The sequence below is a fragment of the Thamnophis sirtalis genome, unplaced genomic scaffold, assembly GCF_051295495.1.
Source record: "Thamnophis sirtalis isolate CommonGarterSnake01/CBP01778 unplaced genomic scaffold, rThaSir2_p1.2 scaffold_8, whole genome shotgun sequence".
Classification (NCBI taxonomy): domain Eukaryota; kingdom Metazoa; phylum Chordata; class Lepidosauria; order Squamata; family Natricidae; genus Thamnophis; species Thamnophis sirtalis.
This window is the reverse complement of record NW_028261388.1, coordinates 73,397,325-73,421,078: the sequence shown is the minus strand read 5'-3', so window position 1 is coordinate 73,421,078 and position 23,754 is coordinate 73,397,325. Positions and strand designations below refer to the sequence as shown.

Below are 23,754 nucleotides of genomic sequence, written 5' to 3'. Positions count from 1 at the left end.
TTGTCCGTTAAGATAATCAGGAAACACTCTGAATGAGATTCTCATCTTTAAAATTGGCAAAGTTATATTGAAAACCGGTTCCACCACAAAACCGCGCTCGACTAAACCGCGCCCGACTAAACCGCGTTGCTGACGTCATCAACAGGGCGACAACAGCGCGGAGACAGAAGCACGCTGTAAACCCTAAACCTAAAATTAACACCTAAACCTAACCCCCCTAAACCTAATCCTAAACCTAACCCTTAACCTAACCCTAAACCTAACCCTAATCCTAACCCTTAACCTAACCCTAAACCTAACACTAACCCTTAACCTAACCCTAAAGCTAACCCTAAAGCTAACCCTAAATCTAACCCTTACCTTAAGTTGAATCGGCTTGCTTTCAAAGCGCTATTTAAAGCGCCCTTCTTTCTCCGCGCTGGCTGTTGTCGCCCTGTTGATGATGTCAGCAACGCGGTTTAATTGGGTGCGGCTTAGTCGAGCGCGGTTTTGACGAGTCATGTTGAAAACCTTCCCCATAATTATGTCTGTTGATCTATACTCACAGCAAATAGTTCAGGGCATAGAAGAGAAGAAAAAGATAAACTTTCTTTAAAGTGTGTGTTCTGATTGTGTTTATTTAAATAATTTTTTGCAGGTCACGGAAGAAACCAGTAACATCTTACAAACATTGGGATACATTTGCACCTGCCGAGGTGTCATTAACGTCAAAGGGAAAGGAGAGCTCCAGACATACTTTGTACATACTGAAATGACTAAATCCCTTTCCCAGGGGAATGTGGCATCATGAAATATATCAAGGGTAGACAGTCTCATATTTTTAGAGAAAATGCACCCCACACTTTTTTCTTAAATCTCCTCTAGCCCACACCATGAACAACATGTGTGTATTTTTCTGGTGTGTAGAAATGTTGCTGTAGTCGTGTCTACAGTCTCATCCCACCATTCACCACCAAGAGACCTCGGTAGTTGTCAAGATTCCAGAAATGGCCAATGTGAGTGCTGTGCACTGAGATAATGACAGCTTGATTTATATTCTTGACTCTCTCCAGTGGTAGAAAAAAAAGAGGGAAATAAACAGAGTTGGAAAAATTAATGGCCTGATGCAGGAGGAGGCTATGAAGACAATAATTTTAAAAAAAAACAATAATACAGAAAAGCACTTGACGGCAATAAAATTAGAGCTGCATGAAACATCGTGGAAAATATGGTAGCTCCATGTAACATCCTCTAATCCTGAATTATGTAATTCTGAATATCTTAATTCTATCCCTTCATCATTACAACTTGGGTGTGTTCACTAGTTGTGTCTCACAGCCAACAACATAAAATAGAGCTTCAGGCTTGATAGTTTCCCCAGAGGAATTCATAGACAAGCAGGACCAGTTTTGTATAAAATGTGTTTTGATGCCCTTGTCTTTTGTAATATAAACTCATTAAAGGTTTCTATGTACTTTATTTGCGATTGTGAGTTTGTTACGCCTGTCACGTGTCGTCAGTGAGCTTTCTGACACAAAGACAAAAACCCAAACTTCTGCCAGAAATATATGATTTAAATATCCTCAAAGTCAAAGGTGGTAAAGCCACAGAAGCAGGGGATAAATATTAACAAAGTAATAATGTATTTATTTGTTTTATTTTATAGCCGTTTTGTACATATGAATTCCCCTTAGTGCTACTTAACACAATGTTGCCATTGAAAGTATGAAAAATGAGAGGCAGTCAGTAACTTCTTCCTAGCTTTGCTGTGGATATAGAAAGTAGAGCAATTACTGTAAGAGTTTACCTACTCATCATTAATATCCCACTAGTGATCATAAAAAGAAAAAGCTGAACCTACAAAGAGGAAGTCTGAATTAATGCCAAGCTTTTAACAGCTTATTTATCCTCGATAGGCAAATGCTGAAAGTATATTTTATGCAAAACTATTGCTATAAATAATTGTTCTGAATCCCCTCTTCATACACCAAAGCACGCCGAGACAAAGATACTTCAAGGATTTATTAACACACAGACTAGACCTTGGCAGCAATCCAGCACAGACCAGACCTTGGCAGCAATCCAGCACAGACTGACCTTGGCAGCAATCCAGCCTGCCAAGATAGCCACGATAGCTTCTCCAGCTCTAGTAAATACGTTGATTCCTGAGACGAGCTTGTGGAAAGCCATTCCTTTTACAATCTTGAGAGGAGCCTAATTACCACCAGCTGTGTTTAACTATCTCCTGTAACTGCGTAACTGTTCTTTACGCCTATTAGCCCTCCGTTGCTGGGCATCCAGGACCAACTCCCTTGACTCCTTTCTACTGCTCCAATGCATGACGTCAGGATTACACTCCCTTGTCTCCTCCCCACTGCTCCAAGGCTTGACTTCGGGAGCACGCTCCCTTTGGCTCTCACGGCTGCTCCAGGCCTCAGGCACCTCCTGGTGGCCAACCAGCCTCTCTGCGCTCTACTCGGAGTCAGAACCCTGTCCAGGATCCTCCACATCTTCCAGAGCCAACTCATAGGGCCCCTCACTGTCGGAGTCTGGTGGCAGCTCCAACGGCTCCTGCTGGGCCACAACAAATAATGATCTAAAAAGAATCAAAGAACGATGATGATGCACTACAATAATTTATGATACTGCGTAGTGTACTATAATATATAAACAAAAGATGCCATTCAATTCCTGGTAAAAATTTCACCATAAGGAAAACGAAATGACAAAAAGTGTCATCATGTAAAATCTAGAAGTTATGGACTTGTTTCAGATAGTGGGACACAAATATATAATTCTAATATTTACTGTGTGATGACATCATTGTACATATTTCATCATTTTGGGTTTGCCTAAAGGGGGCTGCAGACACTGTTCTTTAGTGATAAACATCAGTTTGCTTTCTCGGAAAGTTGCTCAAATGTTGTACAACATCTACAAAACCCACCCCTAGGGGGAAAAAATCAGCTTTGAAAGCTGAATAACTTAACGCAGGATAATGAAATCTGTTCTGATCCCCCTCGTCCCATACCAAAACACTCCGAGCCAAAGATACTTTACGGAATTTATTAACAGACAGACAGGTCCTTGGCAGCAATCCAGCACAGACAAGCCTTGGCAGAAATCCAGCACAGAGAAGCCTTGGCAGCAATCCAGCCTGCCAAGCTAACAAAATTGTTCTCCAACATTAGTTAATGCGTTGACTTCTGCAAGAGGGACGTGTGCACGAGCATTCCTTTTATAGTCTGGAAAGGAGCCTAATTACCACCAGCTGAGTGCAATTACCTCCTGTAACTGTGTAACTGTTCCTTAACAGTAACAGCCTATTAGCTGTCCGGTGCCGGGCATCTAGGAACAACTCCCTTGGCTCCTCCCCACTGCTGACTTCCAGATCACACTCCCTTGTCTCCTCCCTACTGCTCCAAGGCTCTGGTGCCTCCTGGTGGCCAACCAGCCTCTCTGCGCCCTGCTCGGAGTCGGAACCCTGTCCAGGGTCCTCCACATCCTCCAAAGCCGACTCATAGGGCCCTTCGCTGTTGGAGTCTGGTGGCAGCTCCAACGGCTCCTGCTGGGCCACAACAGAAATCTATTTGCCATTTTGCCATAATTTAATCTGGTTTTACTATTAGATGCTGGCAGCAGAAATCTGGCAGAATAATGACAGTTCTCAATCCTAAAATCCTGTTTTGCTTGCACTCCTGCAATTCCATCAGGCAGTGTTGTTACCTTTTCACCCTTATCTTTGCAGCAGTTACCTCTATATAGTAGGGTTTGGTTTATGGTTTATTGGTTTTGTATGCCGCCCATTCCGGAAGGACTCCGGGCGGCTCACAATAAACAGGGGGGGAATAAATAAGACAATGCAAACAATATTAAAAATCCACAACAGTCACAATTGAAACGGGGGTGGGTACTTCAACAACCCCCAGCCTGCCGGAACAGCCAAGACTTAGTAGCTTTACGGAAGGCCGGGAGAGTAGTAAGGGTCCGGATCTCCACGGGGAGCTCGTTCCAGAGGGCCGGAGCAGCAACAGAGAAGGCTCTCCCCCGGGGGGTCGCCAGCCGGCATTGGCTGGCAGATGGAACCCGGAGAAGGCCAATCCTGTGCGATCGAATTGGTCTTTGGGAGGTAATTGGAAGGAGACGGTCTCTCAGGTACCCAGGTGCGTGATCGGAAATGAAAAATTCTCAAGTAGCGCTGTGTCCTAGGATAAATTCCTTCAAGGAATGGATAAGTACCAAAAGATCGGTTACATGATTCTTCCTTGTCAGTGCCTTTTATTAACAGCTACTAATGAGACACATTTGATGAGGCTCCTATTGGTCTGTTTGCCATGCAGGTATCAGTAACAGCTCTCCTGACGTTAAATCATTTGTGCTTCTGAACTCATTGTTCAAGGACCTTTTGTCTACCTGCCAGTGGGAAAGTAACTAATTCCCCCTTTAGGCTCTTTGATATCAACACCTCCACTTAGATTCTGTGATAGCTATATGGGGCTGACAAAGGTGTCTCATGTTTCAAGAAACATCTACCGTCATCCGTGTGATGACTTCATTCAGAATCATAGCCTTACCTCTTACCAAGAGCCGAGGTGGCGCAGTGGTTAAATGCAGCACTGCAGGCTACTTCAGCTGACTGCAGTTCGGCTGTTCAAATCTCACCGGCTCAAGGTTGACTCAGCCTTCCATCCTTCCGAGGTGGGTAAAATGAGGACCCGGATTGTGGTTGGGGGCAATATGCTGACTCTGTAAACCGCTTAGAGAGGGCTGAAAGCCCTATGAAGCGGTATATAAGTCTAACTGCTATTGCTATTGCTATTGCTCTTTGAATTCTGTCCACTATCCCTGTATTTCTCAGATAAATTCCTGCTAACATATACTTCACAGACACTTTATTTGTCAAACAGATTTCACATAGCAGTGTGTGAGAGCAGCCTGGGCTTTGTTTCCCCTAGCCACAGCTTTTCTCAAACTTCCAACCTCCTTGTACACGATTTGACATCATAGTTTATTCAGATGGTCTCTTAGTAACCAAAGAACTCTGCAAATGCACCAGCTGGTGCTAGGTGGGAGATTAGTAGGGAATGCAAAGCAATCCAGCCTGCCACTCAGCTGAACGCTGGGCTTCACGGGGGGAATGCAAGGAGACCAGAATGGGAAGGAACCGGAGGAAGAAGAAGTGTTGGGAGAATTGGAAGGGGTCAATGAGGCACTAATAAGGAAACACCAGCTTCCACTCTCCGCACAGTCAGCCTTCAGCTACATCCCACCCCGACACAAGAACCCACCTGAACTTAGTTATTTTTACCAGGAGAGCAAGGTATGTCCAGAAATTTTGTGCTATAATGGGGGGGAGGTCAATGCATCCAAGACAGGTGTTATGATGGAAATACCTATTAAAAGGCTCTGCAAATGAAACATTGTTCAATCTTTCAGCCCCAGAAAATTGCAAATTGCACTACAAGTAGTCCTTGACCTATGACCACAGTTGAGCCCAAAATTTATGTTGCTAAGTAATACATTTAAGTGGATTTTGCCCAGGGGTGGGTTTCTCGACCCGTTCCAACCGGTTCGGTTGGAACGAGGCCGGCGGCGTCCTCGCGCACGTGTGCGGCGTCCTTGCGCATGCGTGCAGCACGTGCGTGCACGCACGCGGTGCACACATGCGTACTAGCGTCTGTGCGATGCTCCAGCTGCTCCTGGAGGATCGCGCAGGCGCTGTATGCGTCCTGCGCATGCGTGGAAGCACAGAATTCATCAAAACTGGGTAAGGAGTGGGCGCGGGCGCGCGCAGGCGTGGGGGGAGGCCCTTCGCCGTTCCCGGAAGTTACTTACTTCCAGGTTCGGCGACCAACCGGTTCGCAGGGACCGCCGCGAACCGGTTGAAACCCAGCCCTGATTTTGCCCCACTTTTATGACTTTTCTTTCCACTGTTGTTAAGTGAATCATTGCAGTTAATAACCCAATTGTTAAGTGAATATAGCTTCCCCATTAACCTTTCTTGTAAGAAGTCACAAAAGGTGATCATATGACCCTAAGCAGGGGTAGGTTTCAACTGGTTCGCGGCGGTCCCTGCGAACCGGTTGGTCGGCGAACCCGGAAGTAAGTAACTTCCGGGAACGGCGAAGGGCCCACCCTCTTGCCCGCACTCCTTACCCGGTTTTGACGAGTTCTGCACTTCCACGCATGCGCAGGACGCATATAGCGCCTGCGCGATCCTCCAGGAGCAGCTGGAGCATCGCACAGACGCTAGTACGCATGCGTACGCCGCACGCGTGCACAAGGACGCCGCCGGCCCCGTTCCAACCGAACCAGTTGGAACGGGGCAAGAAACCCACCCCTGACCCTAAGGTACCACAACCATCATAAGTATGAATCATCTGAATTTTGATGGTATGCCCATGGGGATGCTGCAATGGTTGTGTGAAAAAGAATCTTAAGTCACTTTTTTCAGTGACTTAAGATTGAAGTGTCACCCAATAAACTCTTGTAACTCGAGGACTAACTATATCTAATTTTTGAAACCTAGTCTCTGGAACTTGCTTTTACATTGGCGCTCACTCTGGACTTGTTTGAATAATAGTTGGTGAAGTCAGAAAGAGCTGTATGTTTGTAACTATCTCCTCATTTGTGAGCAGTGTCTTGTATTGTGCTATACCGGGTAGGAATATGGATTAATTTTGGAGCCAAGGGTAATATTCAGACATGTGGCATGCTGACATTAGCACAACTCTACAGCTTCTTTCTCTCTTTAGAAGCTAAGCAGTGCTTAAAGCAGTGTTTCTTAACCTTGGCAACTTGAAGATGTCTGGACTTCAACTCCCAGAATTCCCCAGCCAGCATTCGGAATTCTGGGAGTTGAAGTCCAGACATCTTCAAGTTGCCAAGGTTGAGAAACACTGGCTTAAAGGCTTTTAATCATGTTGGAAGAGCTCAATATATTCAGTGGCTATGGTAAATTCAGCAATGGTCACTAACTAATACCTGTCTCCTAGATAGGAATTATTGTAGATTCTGTGTTTTATAAAAATGTTCAGCACTGTATTTTTTTTTTTTTTAAAGAAAGCCTCATTAAAAGAGCCGAGGTGGTGCAGTGGTTAGGGTGCAGTACTGCAGGCCACTTCAGCTGACTGTTATCTGCAGTTCAATAGCAATAGCAATAGCAATAGCAGTAGACTTATATACCGCTTCATAGGGCTTTCAGCCCTCTCTCTCTAAGCGGTTTACAGAGAGTCAGCATATTGCCCCCAACAATCTGGGTCCTCATTTTACCCACCTCGGAAGGATGGAAGGCTGAGTCAACCCTGAGCCGGTGAGATTTGAACCGCTGAACTGCTGATCTAGCAGTAGCCTGCAGTGCTGCATTTAACCACTGCGCCACCTTGGCTCATTCAGTTCAGCGGTTCAAATCTCACCGGCTCAAGGTCGACTCAGCCTTCCATCCTTCCGAGGTGGGTGAAATGAGGACCCAGACTGTGGGGGCAATTTGCTGACTCAATTTGCTAAAAATCTGTAAACCGCTTAGAGAGGGCTGAAAGCCCTATGAAGCGGTATATAAGTCTAATAAATAAATAAATAAATAAATAAATAAATAAATAAATAAATAAATAAATAAATAAAAGTTCTGTCACTTATCGACAGCAATTCTTTATGTAGATATGAGAACATGCACTTTACTGCTCAGCAAAGAAAATTTAGTATATAGCAATACCCATGTTTATGCATATCGGAATGCTCACGGAAGTTGATTCCATAACTGTGATGTGATCCCGTTCCATCATTCAACTGATACAGCCTTTTAATTTTTAAGACAGGAATTGTGGCCCTGTACGACTACATTTTTAAAAGACCGATCGGCTATGATGCAAAGCTCCATCGATGTGACAGAGAACACGCAAAAAGCAGAGGACTTCACATTAATGACGAGGTGATTGTTGAGTCTCAAGGTGATGAAAATCACTACTCCCCCTCCTGTCTGCTCACTCACTTAATGGCCAAGCTGCTGCCAATTAACTGCATTCTACAAGCATGCAATGGAGTACTGTAATAATTATTAGGTTAAAGCTAGGATCTTATGCAAATTTACTTAAGAGTAGGAACTCCTAGGGCAGGCGTGTCAAACTCACATCATCACAGTGGCGTCACATGACATATCAGGACTTTCCCCTCCCCCTTCGCTAAACCAGGCGTGACCGCAGCCAGCACGTGACACTGGGAGTTTGACAGCCGTGTCTTAGGCTATATCAAAACAACTTGCTTAGGGTTATATGACACAACTCTTTGTCAGATTCAGCCTCCCGCTGCCAGGAAGATCATTAGTTGAGTCATCGATGCAGATATTCCCACACAGAGCCGAGGGGGCGCAGTGGTTAGAGTGCAGTACTGCAGGCCACTTCAGCTGACTGCTATCTGCAGTTCAGCGGTTCAAATTTCACCGGCTCAAGGTTGACTCAGCCTTCCATCCTTCCAAGGTGGGTGAAATGAGGACCCAGACTGTGGGGGCAATTTGCTGACTCTGTAAACCGCTTAGAGAGGGCTGAAAGCCCTATGAAGCGGTATATAAGTCTAACTGCTACTCCTATTGCGATATTTGAGCAGTGGGGTATTCCAAGTTTGGGAGTTAACAAAATGTATTATAATTACTGAATTAAGATTTATTTGCAAGTAAGCAGCATCTGAAAACTGCTATACATTTTGAAATGTAAATATAGGTAACATTATCTACTGTGTAGTAAATCTAATAATAGACTGAAGTACAAGGGATGTCTCTCACTAAGCCATTAGCATGAAACAAACAGAATTAAGATGTTGAGCTCATTAATTAAAATAGATCATAATTTAGCAAATACTTGCCTCTACCCTTGAAATATGTGGAATTGAAATGGGTAAGCTATCATGTCTTCCCATCAAGTTTCTATAAGCTTTACGGGGAATAATATTGCTAATGGGATGCTAAATCAGTTGTGTGAATAAACCTTCTGAAGTGCTATACACATGCTCATTATTCTCAGATGACAGTTGCATTTTGCAGGAAAAAATGACAATCCTTCCTTGAGGAAGTATTTAGTAACCTAAATCTCAAAGTACTTGTTCATATTAGATAATCTACAGAGAACATGAGGCATTTTAAAGAAAAGTCCCTGTAGAGTGGAAGAAATTATACCCCAATAGCATTTTTCTTTTGGAAAGGATTACAGGTGACTCTAGCTGTTTTTTTTAATGGATACAGCTGAAGAGTGTAAAGCTGTGAGAGATTTTTTTACCTCTTTTAATCTCAGGAAACCAAAACATATTTGGAAGTTGTCATTTTTGATTTGGATGCAGGGCAATAGAGCCGAGGTGGTGCAGTGGTTAAATGCAGCACTGCAGGCTACTTCAGCTGACAGCAGTTCAAATCTCACCGGCTCAAGGTTGACTCAGCCTTCCATCCTTCCGAGGTGGGTAAAATGAGGACCCGGATTGTTGTTAGGGGCAATATGCTGACTCTGTAAACCGCTTAGAGAGGGCTGAAAGCCCTATGAAGCGGTATATAAGTCTAACTGCTATTGCTATCATCCGCCATCATTGCCAGCAGCACCATATCAAGCATCTCATCTCGTTTTCTCTTTATCTCTGTTGTATTTTTATAGTCGGAAATCACATCTTAAAAATATTCTTCCAGGAAAAGAAAAGGCCTGTAGCTATCTTGTCTTCTTCTGAATATGGGCGGCATATCAACAAACCTGTGGAACAGCTAATCCGAGACTACGTCCGCATCAATCACGTAAAGGCTGAGTTCTACAGAAAAAATGGAATAGCTTGCTTGATAGAAAAATGAATCCAACTTAAGAGTCTACTGTGATAGATACCTAACAGCAAGATGATATCAAATTCCTGTAGTGTCCTGCTTGGATTTACAGTTCAAATGTAACATTACAATATCTTCATATATTTATTGCTGGGGTTTTAGCTAAAATCAGCATCTTTAAGGACCTTATTTAGGTCCTTAAAGCATGATACTTGTGTGCCCGCCAGTTAATACTCACCTCTCCATTTTTTTTTTCCCCTCCTGGAAAAATTGTGAAGATTTCACCAAAAAAAGTGGCTTGACACTCTTAACACACTAGAATAGCCGTGTATTAATTTGAAAATAATCACCTCTGTAATTTCTTATCTATGATTTATAGGATAGTTTTCGTTCTTTTAGTATTATCAAAACTAAAGGACCTGGTAGCATGTATTGTTGCTTAATATGCTTTTCCTTCCAATTTCCTCTCTTCGTTAATGTGTTATAAGTGTGTTTGGAATGCTTAACTAAAGAGATCACCATTTAAAGGGAAAAAAATATTGAGAAAAATATCTATCAACCTGCTTATATGTGAAGAATGCACATGTGTTTATATATAAGCTGCGCATTAGGAATAAAGATCAGCTGATAGATGGGCAGCTTCATAACAATGAATTCTCAATGCTGAGCACAAACATTAAAGCTTGACATTAATCTCATCTCTTGAAGTTGAATAGTTTTGTTTTGATTGCTGTTTTAGTGGAATGTTTTTGTCTGGATACTAGGGATTATGAGTTGATGTAAACCACATTTAATATGCATTTCCTATCAGCCCAGAAGGGTAGCTTCTTCACAGAACAGCATTTAGGAGAAGGGGAAAGTGCCAATTTTAATCAGGAGAACGGAGGAGGAAAAATAAACGTGAAGTGATTGGTCCCTATAAAAACCTTTCTTGTGGTAGAATCTTGTTTTTACTTAATGGTAAGCCGCATAGAGTCACCTTTTGTTGAAATGCGAAGCATGTAAATTTATTAAATAACAATACTTAACAATATACAATGTATGCAACATATATGCATACATACATAAAATATACATACAAATATGCATATACACATAAATTATATACATACCTAAAACATAAGTGCACTCAAGTTATATATTTAAGGTTTAAGGTTTATTACACTTGTATGCCGCCCTATTCCCGGAGGGACTCAGGGCAGCTAACAAACTAAAAGGGAAGGGAATAATACAGAAAAAAGCAAAAGGCAAGCAAACAAAATACGGAAACAATTTAAAAACAGTCAACAGCCACACAGTTCGAGTGGGGATGGGAACTCATCAGCCCCAGGCCTGTCGGAACAGCCAGATCTTGACAGCTTTGCGGAAAGCCTGAAGGGTGGTGAGGGTCCGGATATATTTACTCCACGAAATATTTACTTTCACATCTAGCCTGGCTCCCTTGTATACATGTGCATGCAGCAGGGGTGGGTTTCTCGCCCCGTTCCAACCGGTTCGGTTGGAACGGGGCCGGCGGCGTCCTCGTGCACGCGCGCAGTGCACGCATGCGTACTAGCGTCTGTGCAATGCTCCAGCTGCTCCTGGAGGATCGCGCAGGCGCTGTATGCGTCCTGCGCATGCGTGGAAGCGCAGAACTCGTCAAAACCGGGTAAGGAGCACGGGCGGGCGGGTGGGCCCTTCGCCGTTCCCGGAAGTTACTTACTTCCGGGCTCGCTGACCAACCGGTTTGCGGGGACCGCCGCGAACTGGTTGAAACCCACCCCTGGCATGCAGCCTAAAAACTAACAGAAAAAAACTAAAACCTTTAAGAACTAAACATTCCTACATTTCCCAGGCGATGCTATATATTACCAAGGGAAAATGCAAGTATTTTTCAAGTTAACATGACATCAGAAAAAAATAAAAAAAATAAACCTAGGTGCATTTGTACTTTCTCTCCATGTAAGCTTGGGAGACAAAACTATATAATTGGATAAAACGCAGGGTTTATTTAAATCTTAATTTCTCAAACACAAAATCAACAATAGCCTTCAGATGCACTTATTTGGCTTCAGCTTTATTTTCATGGAAGCTATAAAAGTTAGGAAAAACTTTCTTATGTAGGTATTCCACTACATCATTTTTGTTGTCCAGTGGGTTAAACTCAAAAAATGGGATCTGAAATATAAAGAAATGCAGGAGACATTATTCAAACCATTATGCAAAAATTAAACCATTAAAACAATTTAAAAGTTTTCTTTTCTAAAAAGGATATCAACAGGCCTATCACAAAAGGGCATTTGACCCCTCTTTATTTACTTTCCTCATCTGATTAAAAAATGGCCTTGTTGCTGTCCTGTTTCAATATTCTTGATAGTCCTGTTACCTATCCTTTGCTAATTGTTGTGGCCCAGCAGGAGCCATTAGAGCTGCCACCAGACTCCGACAGTGAGGGGCCCTATAACTCAGCTCTGGAGGATGTGGAGGACCCTGGACAGGGTTCCAACTCTGAGCAGGGCGCAGAGAGGCTGGTTGGCCACCAGGAGGCGCCTGAGCCTTGGACCAGTGGGGAGGAGACAAGGAAGTGTGATCCGGATGTTATGCATTGGAGCAGTGGGGAGGAGACAAGGGAGTTGTTCCAGGACACCCGGCACCGAAGAGCTAATAGGCGTAAGGAATAGTTGCGCAGTTACAAGAGATAATTCCACTCAGCTGGTGGTAATTAGGCTCCTCTCAAGACTATAAAAGGAATTATTGTGCACACGCCCTTTTGCAGGAGTCAACATATTCACTAAAGTTGGAGAACTTTTTGTGGCTAGCTTGGCAGGCTGGATTGCTGCCAAGGTTAGTCTGTGCTGGATTGCTGCCAAGGCCTGGACTGTGTTGGATTGCTGCCAAGGCCTGGACTGTGCTGGCTTGCTGCCAAGGACCTGTCTATGTGTCAATAAATCCTTGCAGTATCTTTGTCTTGGCGTGCTTTGGTGTAGGACGAGGGGGGTCAGAACAGCTAACTATTGATGCAAAAATGGCTCCAGGCCTATGGCACAACAAGAATGTGATGGCAACAAGTCCTTGAGGGACTACAACTAGGGATTTTAGTCTTGAATAATAGCTGTCTTTTAATAAATCTGAAATGCTAAGTGCTAGGATAAAATCCAATTATACTCACTGGGGAGAGATCATCTAAGAGTTATGGACATAGTTTAAAGTGAAACACTCAATTTAAATGAAGACAATCCCAAAGGCAGTCTTAAAGGGGGAGAAAGAAATATTCCTGTCTGAAATTTTGAACGGCTATTTCTGGTCTAGTACGGGAACTAGATGTTCCAGTGATTCAATTCAATATAATTGCATTAATGTATTATACTGGTATTAAGGGCTGGATAGTGAAATATTGCTTTGGGACATACACTTTTTATTTAATTTGTATACTGCCTTTATTATTTTTACAAGGGATGAACATAACCAACACACTTTCCTCCTCCTATTTTCTCCATAACAATTCTGTGAGGTGAGCTGGGCTGAGTGAATGGCCCAAGGTCATTAGATTGGCTTTCATAGCTAAGACAGGACTTGAACTCATGCCAGTGGTGGGTTGCAGGCGGTGCGCCCCGGTACGGGCGTACCAGAGCCTACTAGGAGCACCGAGTACCGTTCCGGTACGGTGCTCTGCAGGGCCCACCCACCCGCCCGAGCTCTTTACCTGTCCTTTAAAGCCTTCGGCGCTTCCGCGCACGCACATGGTGCGTACAGCACCTGTGCGGAGCTCCAAGCAACTGGAAGCGTCGCGGAGGCATCGCTGGCAGGTATGACACATGCTGCACGCGTTCATGTGGTCAATGCCAGGCCCCTTCCAACTGGTACGGTTGGAACAGGATCCGGAACCCATCACTGACTCACGCTCTCCTGTTTCGTAGCCTCACACTATTAGTTCACTCTTTAGCTATGAGACAAAGAACAAACAGTCTGGAACAACCCTCAGAAGTAAATATTTCTATGACCAAAGCACCAGTATAGATCTCCAAATATAGTTAAATATTTGAAGAAGAGTGTCTTTCCTATCTCTTGAAATATGTAGCGGAATTATTGAATTTACCTGTACAACGACATAACCAATGAGCTTCAGGTGTCTTTGCTTAATGGATTCTCTCCCAAGAAGATTGTGACTATTAGCACAAAATCTCTTTTCATCATCAATGCAGAGAGCTATTCTGTAAAATCAAAATATTGTCACTGCTTCAAATTCAAGATGTCAGTGCAGGCTTTCCTAACTACTTATATCTAAGAATATACAAAGGTATGCAATAACCTTATGTCTACAAGTAAATGTTGAGTCCTTGTGCTTCTTTCTGCATAAATAGGTATGACAAAATTGGCCAACCCCTTTCACCCTGACGCACACTTGAGAGAAATATACAGTGAGCAAGTTCCAAGGAGAGCCATTAGGGGTATAAACAGGAGCTTAGACTGATGGACAGAAAGATTGTGAGTTTCCATTGGCCTATGGCCTAAGAGCCGAGGTGGCACAGTGGTTAGGGTGCAGTATTGCAGACCACTTCAGCTGACTGTTATCTGCAGTTCAGTGGTTCTAATCTCACCGGCTCAAGGTTGACTCAGCCTTCCATCCTTCCAAGGTGGGTAAAATGAGGACCCAGACTGTGGGGGCGATAAGCTGACTCTGTAAACCGCTTAGAGAGGGCTGAAAGCTCTATGAAGCGGTATATAAGTCTAACTGCTATTGCTATTGCTATTGCTATGGTTATTGTGCGAATTAAAAATAGTTTGTTAAGCAAAGCAAGTCCATGGACTTTTTTGGACTAAAGGCATCTACCATAGCAATAAGATGTGAACAGGGATTCCTTCCTTCTGAGGCTAGCATGATGGATTTGCATGCTGCCACCTTCTTTAGAAAACAGCTCTAGGGAATTGCAACAGTACGGAAAGGGAAGAGGCAAAAATAGAGCAAAAACACTAGCTTGACTTGAACACTGAAAAATATGCAGTTATTTCTCTGGTGTTGAGTAAGACTAAAAAGGCTCGGAACTCTTGGACCAGAATATTGCTAATATTCTATCAATGTTAGCACTGCTCTGCTTCTTCAATCACAATCAGAATCAACCACATGGGAAAGAGCCGAGGTGGCGCAGTGGGTAGAGTGCAGTACTGCAGGCCATTTCAGCTGACTGCTAGTTCAGCAGTTCAACGGTTCAAATCTCACCAGCTCAGGGTTGACTCAGCCTTCCATCCTTCTGAGGTGGGTGAAATGAGGACCCAGACTGTGGGGGCGATATGCTGACTCTGTAAACCGCTTAGAGAGGGCTGAAAGCCCTATGAAGCGGTATATAAGTCTAACTGCTATAAAAAGTGGAATAAACTTTTCAAACAGAAACATAAACCAAATGCTAGAAATAATTGTTTACTTTTTCATGAGAAAAGAAAAACTGAAAAGTTTCTTCAGGTTTGTGAACTCCCTTTGGAAAACAATAATCTCCAGTTTTCCTTACCTTTCGTATATCTCATCATGTGCGTTGACTGGGAGTACAAATCCTTCTTCATTGAGCTTAATCTCAATATCTTATATGGAACAAAGAGAAAGAAAATAGCATTCATCGCAACTATCTTTTTACTGAATTTCATTCATTTTCATGATTGAATAATAACTTATTTTTAATCAGTGTGCAACATTGATAACTGAGGCAGCCTTACTGTTTGTTAAGTACATTTAAATTGACTAGAAGTAAACATGGCTGTTGTGGCTGAAAAAGGAGGGGGTAGAAGGCTTCAAATAAATTATCTAGGGCCCTTGTACTAATGAGATAATGGACTGTTTCACTTTTTATCCACACCATTATGCCCCCACCTCTACTCCCAATTAACTGCATGGAGGACCAAATCACTCTTGCTGCAGTTCTGAAGGTACAGTATACCGTATTTTCACGACTATAAGCCGCACTGAAAATCCTAAAATTTGATCCAAAATTGGCAGTGCGGCTTATAACCCGGTGCGCTTTATATGTGGAAAAAGATCTCCCAGCTGCTTTGCTCCTCGCGACTGCAATAGATGTCCAGAAGCGGCTTTTGGGGCTAATGGGGATTGGATTTCCAGCTCGATAGCCCCTGCCGCTTCTGGACGTCTATTGCAGTTGTGAGGAGCCGAGGAGAGTGTGGAGAAGAGCGCGCGACGGTTCTTGGCGCTCCGGGAAGCGGGAGAGGCGCGCGGTTTGGTTTCTCCTCCCTGGACGCTCTTCTCCACACTCTCCTCGGCTCCTCACAACTGCAATAGACGTCCAGAAGCGGCAGGGGCTATCGAGCTGGAAATCCAATCCCCATTAGCCCCAAAAGCCGCTTCTGGACATCTATTGCAGTCGCGCGGAGCGGAGAAAAGCGCGAAGGTTCTTGGCACTCCAGGAAGCCCCGAAAGCAGCTGGGAGAGGCGCACGGCTTGGTTTCTCCTCCCTGGACGTCGCAGCAGCAGCCCCAAGTGCACCGATCTCTGTGTTTTTCGCATCGGGGCATGCTCTTGCAGCACACCCCGATGCGAAAAACACTGAGATCGGTGAGTTTGGGGCTGCTACTGCGACATCCAGGAAGGAGAAACCAAGCCGTGCGCCTCTCCCAGCTGCTTTCGGGGCTTCCTGGAGCGCCAAGAACCTTCGCGCCGCTCCTCACGACTGCAACAGATGTCCAGAAGCGTCGGGAAACGTGCGGCTTATAACCCGGTGCGCTTTATATGTGGAAAAAGTTTGAAAAATTAACGTTAATTGATACTGCGGCTTATAATCCAGTGCGGCTTTTGGTCATGAAAATACGGTAATATGCAGAAAGCTCACACTGAATGAACATGAACTTCTAGGACAGTGGTGGGTTTCAAAAATGTTTGGAACCTTCTCTGTGGGTGTGGCCTCCTTTGTGGGAGTGGCTTGCCGGCCATGTGACCTGGTGGGAGTGGCTTGCTGGCCATGTGTTTTCTTTCTTTCTTTCTTTCTTTCCTTCTTTCTTTCTCTCTTTCCTTCCTTTTGTTTCTGTCCCTTTTTTCTTTTTTTCTTTCATCTCTCTCTCTTTTCCTTTATTTATTTATTTATTTATTTCTTCCTTTCTCTCTCTCTCTCTCTGTCAATCTGTGTGTGTGTGTCTGTGTGTCTGTCTGTGTGTATGGCAGTGGTGGGTTTCAAAATTTTTTGGAACCTCTTCTGTAGGTGTGGCCTGCTTTCCAGGTCCACTGGTGGAACCTCTTCTAACCGGCTCGGTAGATTTGACAAACCGGTTCTACCTAACTGGTGTGAACTGGTAGGAACCCACCTCTGTTCTAGGATCATAGTTTCCACAATGTTAGTGCTATGTATGAATATTCCATACAAATACTCTAAAGAACAAACAAATTCCAACAATATGAGATAGGGAATCATGAGGCAAATAATCCCAGTGGAAACTATACAAGACAAATCCCTGCAGTCATCTAAAGGCCTAGTAGAACTCAGATTTCCAAAAGTTAATACCAAATTATATTTTTTAATGTGACGCAAGGGGAAAATAATATGTTGCTGGAGGTTAACCTCATCCCACCCATTACTCCTTGGAATATGGCCATTCCACCCGTTCGATTCTGAAAAAGGTGCGCCTATCTAAAACTGAACACAGCTATCAGAAAAGGAAACAGGGTTTGCTCACCTATTGTGTAGTGATATGGTGTCAGAACATTATAGACAAAATATTTTTGGCTCCCTAAGAGGTCAATCATGCCAGCCTTCACTCTGTTGAAAAGATGAAGATCAACCTTGGATTCTAATGACTGACATCTAGTGTAAAAGGACTTGACTTGGTAGTCTAGCGGAAGCCAGGGCTTCTGTAAAGACAAAAGATGAAAATTTGAAACACGCCAAGTTGCTTCCTGCCAGTTAACCAAACAAATATGAACAAACATGCAATTAGTTTTTAAAAACCACCAATGAACTGACAACATAACAAGGTACACAATGCTGGAACAATGATGAATAAGGGGGAGAAGCCACATCAAAGAAACCACCACATCAGTAGACCTATGAAATGGGTCTACTGCAGGCTCTTATTTTTCTCTCCAGTTAGTATAAAGCAGGGGTGTCAAACTCAAGGCCCGGGGCCCAGATCCTGCCTGCAGGGTGCTTAGCTCTGGCCCGTCCTGGAAACAGCGAAGGACCAGCCCGCGGTGCCTCTAACAGTGAAAATGGAGCTCTTGGGGGGTCACAAACGGCTCTCGCGAGCTCAGTTTTTGCAGGGAAAAAGTTTCAGAGACTGTCCCAGCTGAAAACTGAGCTAACAAGGGCCGTTGGTGACCCCCGAGAGCTCCATTTTCGCTGGCAGAGAGTTGCAGGAGGTCATTCCAGCTAAAAACCGAGCTCAGGAGCCCATTTTCGCTGGCAGAGCATTCGGGCCACCACAGGTGCCCCTGACATGAGTGATTTCATGCTGCCCCCCCCCTCAGGTCAAACACAACCCTGATGCGGCCCTCAATGAAATTGAGTTCGACACCCTTGGTATAAGGCAACATAACAGATTTTCCAGATGCAGATGTCATGCCCTGGAATGCTTCTTTTGCGTTCTTGCGCCAGCATAGAAGTGCTATAACGGGAGCAGAGGTTTCCCCCACTGGCATAAATCTATGTGAACACCTTCATCCTGTATATCTTAGGGCCAAAAACCCATAGGACTACATCCTAAAATGCCAGCAAAATTATTACAGCTGATATGGAGGATTACTAACAAGCAACATTAGTATATTTGTCCATTAGTATTATGAAACACGTATTAGTCTGAGTAAAAATGTACAGATGCCAGCATTTGCTTAACTATTAATATTAATCACCGTCAATAATATCATACCTTATAGTATGGACACTCCAGTTGAATTGTTAAAATCAGCTGACTCAACTGAGAAAAAATCTTCGGTCTTGGACTTTTAGCTAAGATGTAAACAATCAGAAAGACACATCATCACACAGCAACGTAAAGTTGGTGATTGATTTATTTCATTTATTCACTAGTATTTATATGCCACTCCAACCAACAAACAATTCTTGAGTGGTTTACATTCCCTTACAAAGCTAAACCATCATTCCCATCATTAAATAACATAAGAATTGTAGGTCCCCTGTTGTGGCCCAGCAGGAGCCGTTGGAGCTGCCACCAGCCTCCGACAGCGAGGGGCCCTATGAGTCGGCTCTGGACGATTTGGAGGACCCTGGACAGGGTTCAGACTCCGAGCAGGGCGCAGAGAGGTCACCAGGAGGCGCCTGAGCCTTGGACCAGTGGGGAGGAGACAAGGGAGTGTGATCGTGACGTCAGCAGTGAGTTGTTCTTGGATGTCCGGCACTGAAGAGCTAATAGGCATCAGGAACAGTTGCGCAAGTACAGGAGGTAATTGCACTCAGCTGGTAGTCATTAGGCTCCTCTCCAGACTATAAAAGGACTGCTTGTGCACATGCCCCTTTTGCAGAAGTCAACGCAGGAACTAATGTTGGAGAACATTATGGTGATCTTGGCAGGCTGGATTGCTGCCAAGGCTTATCTGTGCTGGATTGCTGCCCAAGCTTGTCTGTGCCAGTTTGCTGCCAAGGACCTGTCTGTCTGTTAATTAAATGCTGTAACTTATCTTTGACTCAGAGTGTGTTGGTATGGGACGAGGGGGGTCATAACAGTCCTCTAATGCCAAAGAAAAGCAACATTATAAAAAATGCTTTAAAGGGAGGGGACACTCACAACAACTCCATTCCAAAGACACTCTGGAATAGCCACATTTTGATAGTTGTCTGAAAAATGAACACAGTGAAACTGCTCTAAGCTTGGGGCAGGGGGATATTGTTCCAAAGGAGGTGCCATAACTGAAAAGAGAAATCCCTGTGATTCCTGAAGATAACATTCCCTAGAGCAGACTTCCCCAATGTTTCGCCATCTTCAGGCTGGGTTTTGGGTTTAAAGCATGGTCAGAGCTGCCAAGTGAGACCTTGCCGAACCGTTGCCAAGACAATTTCAATCTTACAAGGGAAAAGGCCCGAATACAACAAGACCAACATACCTACACCCAATAAAATCTACGAAAACAAATCTATCTATCTATCTATCTATCTATCTATCTATCTATCTATCTATCTATCTATCTATCTATCTATCTATCTATCTATCTATCTATCTATCTAAATAGATATAGAGATATAGAGCCAAGTAGCACTCACTCATCCCAAAATCTCCAGAACCGTAAAGCCTACAAACTTGAAATTTGACACGTATGTTCCTCTTGGCTTCTAGGTGCTCACTAAGGATTTTTCGAAATGACCATAAGATCATTAGTATTTCTTATACAGTAATTAACATGCTCTGATACTAAGGAGTTCTACTCCCCCTCCCCACTTGAAAAGAACTGTTCCAACTGCCAGTTGCCTTATATTAACATGCTCTGATGCTAAGGAGTTAAACATTCTACTCCCCCTCCCCACTCAGGAGCAGTCTGAGGCTCCCTGCAGTTTTAAACATCGGTACCTTACCAAAATGTCTACGCCTTCCACCTGTGGAACTGCTTCCAAGCTCAAGGAGGTGGGAGCAATATTCCCTTATGTATTTCAATCACCGACCACCACTGAGCCAACAGATTGTGAATCGAATTTCTCCTGTATAGCCCGATAACATAGTTTCGGCGCGAAGCACAGGTACCCAGCTAGTGTCTTTATAAGTATTTGAAGACCATTCAGGCAGCTGAAAGCCTTGCTAATTTTCATTTAAAGTGCCCCTATGGTTCCTACAAACTATTTGAAAACAACTGTTTTCAAGGACTATTATAACAGAAATTATAACGTTTATTTGCTTACCTTGCAATTCCTGCAGAAAGAAGGGGCTGAACAGTTTTTCCATAAAATTTAGCGGGTAGCATTGAATGAGAATGCATGAATGAAGAAGGTTCAGAAGTTCATGAGGCTCAAACTCAGAAATTCGCGTGCTAACGAACCTTTCAACCTGCCGGAAAAAAGATGGAGCAGATGGCGGCAAATAGTTGAGCTTCCCAAATGGAACAACCTGCTCAACAATCTGCGGAACGGTGAAATTATCAGCACTGTAGACAAAGGTTTCTGCCGCTGCGTTGAATATGGGTTTGGAAAGAATGCATAGCGTACTGCAGTACTGCATGATTTTGGAAATTGTGTTGGGATGCATCACAAAGCCAAATTTAGTAACATGTTTTTCTAGGGCCTCTGTGAAACACTGGTCAGAGCATCTGAAATGAATGAATGCTTCCAGCACATTTATCATTTCATCATCTGTAAAGTATGGGATATAACATGATGCATGCTTACAAAGTTTTATGATCAGGTTATTGACCTGGGTTTCATCTAAAACAACCAGAGCACTTAACACTGTACTTGTCTGTTTGGGAGTGAACTGGCAACCTTCCGTCTCTGCAAAACTGTTCATTTTGCTTAACAGGTTCTGGAACATGTTCGTTTTCCTATCTGCATACAGCTGCAGAGTTCTGTAAACTAGGATCATTTCTTCAACCTTCCAGTCCTCAACATTTGTACTCTGAATTTGATTCATAATTTGTTCCAGCATAGCATGTTCTGGTCCTCCAAGATTAAATAAACCTTCTCCAAGAATACACAAGTTTTTAATAGTCATTTGTCCCTTATCAAGACGTTGCTGGCTCTCTGACACCAAGGAAACCATCAAGGGACTGCAGGGATCCACACGCAACTTTGCCAAAGCATTTAGAGAATTTACAAGAGCAGAGTCAGATATGTGTGTGGAATCTTTTTCCAACTGCAAGCAAAGTGATTTGAACATATCATGTTCCGTCAGCAACTCGGGACTTTTCATTAAGCTGTCCTGTAGCTGGACTTCACCCAATCGCTGAAAAATAGCTGCCACCATGGTGTCAGATAAACTTTCCAACGAACTCACAAATTTGAAAATATCGTCATAGGAAGACCATTGGTTCAATTCCTTCAAAATTATCTGTTCCCCTACTGTCTTGCTATTAGATTTTAAACCGTTATTGGCCTCTCCAAGATGTTGCACTGTTTCCACAACAGGGTTAGTATGATTTTTTAGTTTCACGTGGTAGTTTCTACGAAAAGTACATGGGAACCCTCTTCGTTTTTCCAATATAGAAGAGTCCAAATAGCTGATTGTCATTTTCTGACAGAAATGGTGGAAGGCTCTGCTTCCAGTTAGCAATTGTCTGCACGCTTGTATATTTGAAACATATATGTGGAAGGATCTGACAACCATAAAAGCCATCTTAGCTTGGCTGCTGACATTGCCTGAAAATAGAAGAAAAAGATAATAGTTTGCCTTTTTAAACAGTTTGAAATGATAAGACAAGAGGCAGCACATCGTCTTAATTCTGTGTGAGTATGATACTGTTAACTAATGAATTCAACTCAGAAAAAGACCTTAAATATTTAAAATCTGTAAATGTGTGTTTGAAAGTAATGAATAAGGCGAACTTTAATTCTGAAGCTGGAATAAGTAGCAGAATTTGAGCCTGGGTATTTGAGAGACCGCCTACTGCCAATTACCTCCACTAGACCGATACGATCGCATTGATTAGGCCTCCTCCAAATTCCATCTACTAGCCAGTGCAAACTGGCAACTACCCGGAGGAGAGCCTTCTCGGTGGCTGCTCCGACCCTCTGGAACGAACTCCCTGTGGAGATTCGGACCCTCACCACCCTCCAATCCTTCCGCGCCGCTTTGAAGATCTGGCTGTCCCGGCTGGCCTGGGGTTAAGATTCCAACCCCACCCGAATTGTGTGACTGTTGTGCTCTCTTTTAATATGTTGCATTGTTTCCATATTGGAATACTGTTTCTCTCCCCCCCCTCCCTTTTTGAATTGTGAGCCGCCCTGAGTTCCCCCAGGGAAAAGGGCGGCATACAAATAAATGAAATGAAATGAAATAAAGGAAATGAATTGGATAAGAGGTCCAGCTGCCAAGGGAGAAATTTCAATCCTGCTTCTTTGTCGGTATTGCGATGATTCAAAGCAACAATCCAATTAATGCAAAATGCAAATGTAAATTGTGCATTTTTTTTTGTAAACATCAATTGCTCCTTTATCGGTATTGCGATGATTAAAAACAACAACCCAATTAATGCAAAATGCAATACAAATGCAAATTGTGCAATTTTTTTTGTAAACATCAATTGCTCCTTTATCGGTATTGCGATGATTAAAAGCAAAAACCCAATTAATGCAAAATGCAATACAAATGTAAATTGTGCATTTTTTTTTTTGGTAAACATCAATTGCAAGACCTTTGATGTGAAATGCGACTACCGTGAGCTCTTTCCTACTCCTCGGCCAATGCGTTTGTCTCCAGTCCTCAAGATAGGAGGAAAGTTGGAAACTGCTATCGCCAGAGCGGTTGTTTTATTTCGGGCTGGGAAAAACGAGATCAGCAAAGTTGCTTGCTCTCACACAAGGGCGACGGTGTAGACCTACCTCCCCTCTGGCAGCAACAACAAATAATAAAGCGTATCCACCCATAGAAGCCAGAAGTGGATCAAAGAGGAGGCCTGAGCGAGAAAGCAGAATCGTGCAAGGCGAAGACCGCCCAAACTGACCCTTTCCAAAACTACCCGGTCTGTTTTTACTAGCAGCCGTAATCGCAGCACCCAGCGGTCAGAGAACCGCAGTTACTCCAAACTTACAACAGCGCTCACCCAGTGCAAGCGGCAAGGAACTGCTCCCCCCAAGGGTTACCAAAGGCTACTTAAGAGGAACTTCAGCCAATGCACAAAGCGGAGCTGGAGGCAGCGCAGCCGAGCGGAGCCCTCCGGAGTCCTCCGATGGGCTCCACGTGCAGGTCATCCTTACCTTTCTTCCTCGGCGATTTCAAGGTTCCACTTCTGGGTAAGCGCGGCGACCCAATCGGATCCCGTCTTTGTCGTTTTGTGCCCCGCCCTCCTGTACTCATTGGATTGGCTGCAAAGTCACAAAGACCCGCCTCGCCCCTTCAGCGTGACCCTGATTTGCTTTTTGCAA

At 43.7% G+C, this 23,754-nt stretch overlaps 3 protein-coding genes across 5 annotated transcripts in view; 2 read left to right on the top strand and 1 right to left on the bottom strand.

Annotated features, from left to right (window-relative positions):
• Window positions 1–1,440, top strand: part of ADCY2 (adenylate cyclase 2) — a 168,069-nt gene extending 166,629 nt beyond the window's left edge. For both annotated transcript variants that reach the window (XM_087721923.1, XM_087721922.1), the window contains exon 25: window positions 638–1,440. In XM_087721923.1, the coding sequence (XP_087578049.1) occupies window positions 638–790 (153 nt within the window). In that variant the 3' untranslated portion in view covers window positions 791–1,440. The remainder of the gene's footprint in view (window positions 1–637) is intronic.
• Window positions 1,441–4,944: 3,504 nt separating this feature from the next.
• Window positions 4,945–10,464, top strand: CFAP90 (cilia and flagella associated protein 90). Its single transcript, XM_087721913.1, has 3 exons — window positions 4,945–5,299; window positions 7,790–7,906; window positions 9,641–10,464. The coding sequence occupies exons 1-3, from the start codon at window positions 5,117–5,119 to the stop codon at window positions 9,794–9,796; spliced, it is 456 nt and encodes a 151-aa protein (XP_087578039.1). The 5' UTR covers window positions 4,945–5,116; the 3' UTR covers window positions 9,797–10,464.
• A 1,267-nt stretch (window positions 10,465–11,731) lies between these two features.
• Window positions 11,732–23,642, bottom strand: FASTKD3 (FASTK mitochondrial RNA regulator 3). Of its 2 annotated transcripts, none has more exons than XM_087721912.1 (7): window positions 23,587–23,642; window positions 20,581–22,029; window positions 18,602–18,681; window positions 17,414–17,588; window positions 15,250–15,319; window positions 13,842–13,956; window positions 11,732–11,923 (listed from the first exon to the last, which is right to left on the bottom strand). In XM_087721912.1, the coding sequence occupies exons 2-7, from the start codon at window positions 22,004–22,006 to the stop codon at window positions 11,807–11,809; spliced, it is 1,983 nt and encodes a 660-aa protein (XP_087578038.1). In that variant the 5' UTR covers window positions 22,007–22,029; window positions 23,587–23,642; the 3' UTR covers window positions 11,732–11,806. The 2 variants fall into 2 exon arrangements, with proteins under 2 accessions (XP_087578038.1, XP_087578037.1); XM_087721911.1 differs by lacking the exon at window positions 23,587–23,642 and adding an exon at window positions 23,433–23,577.
• Window positions 23,643–23,754: the final 112 nt, after the last annotated feature.

What these genes read in the sequence shown, in the direction of transcription:
- FASTKD3 (XM_087721912.1), bottom strand. Translation starts at nt 22,006, where the DNA reads ATGGCTTTTATGGTTGTCAGATCCTTCCACATATATGTTTCAAATATA. An exon ending in TGGAGTGTCCATACTATAAG is followed by an intron (nt 17,589 to 18,601) that starts GTATGATATTAT and finishes TTGTCTTTACAG; the next exon opens with AAGCCCTGGCTTCCGCTAGA. An exon ending in TTGGTTATGTCGTTGTACAG is followed by an intron (nt 11,924 to 13,841) that starts GTAAATTCAATA and finishes TTTATATTTCAG; the next exon opens with ATCCCATTTTTTGAGTTTAA.
- CFAP90 (XM_087721913.1), top strand. Translation starts at nt 5,117, where the DNA reads ATGCAAGGAGACCAGAATGGGAAGGAACCGGAGGAAGAAGAAGTGTTG. An exon ending in ATTTTTACCAGGAGAGCAAG is followed by an intron (nt 5,300 to 7,789) that starts GTATGTCCAGAA and finishes TTAATTTTTAAG; the next exon opens with ACAGGAATTGTGGCCCTGTA. An exon ending in GACTTCACATTAATGACGAG is followed by an intron (nt 7,907 to 9,640) that starts GTGATTGTTGAG and finishes ATATTCTTCCAG; the next exon opens with GAAAAGAAAAGGCCTGTAGC.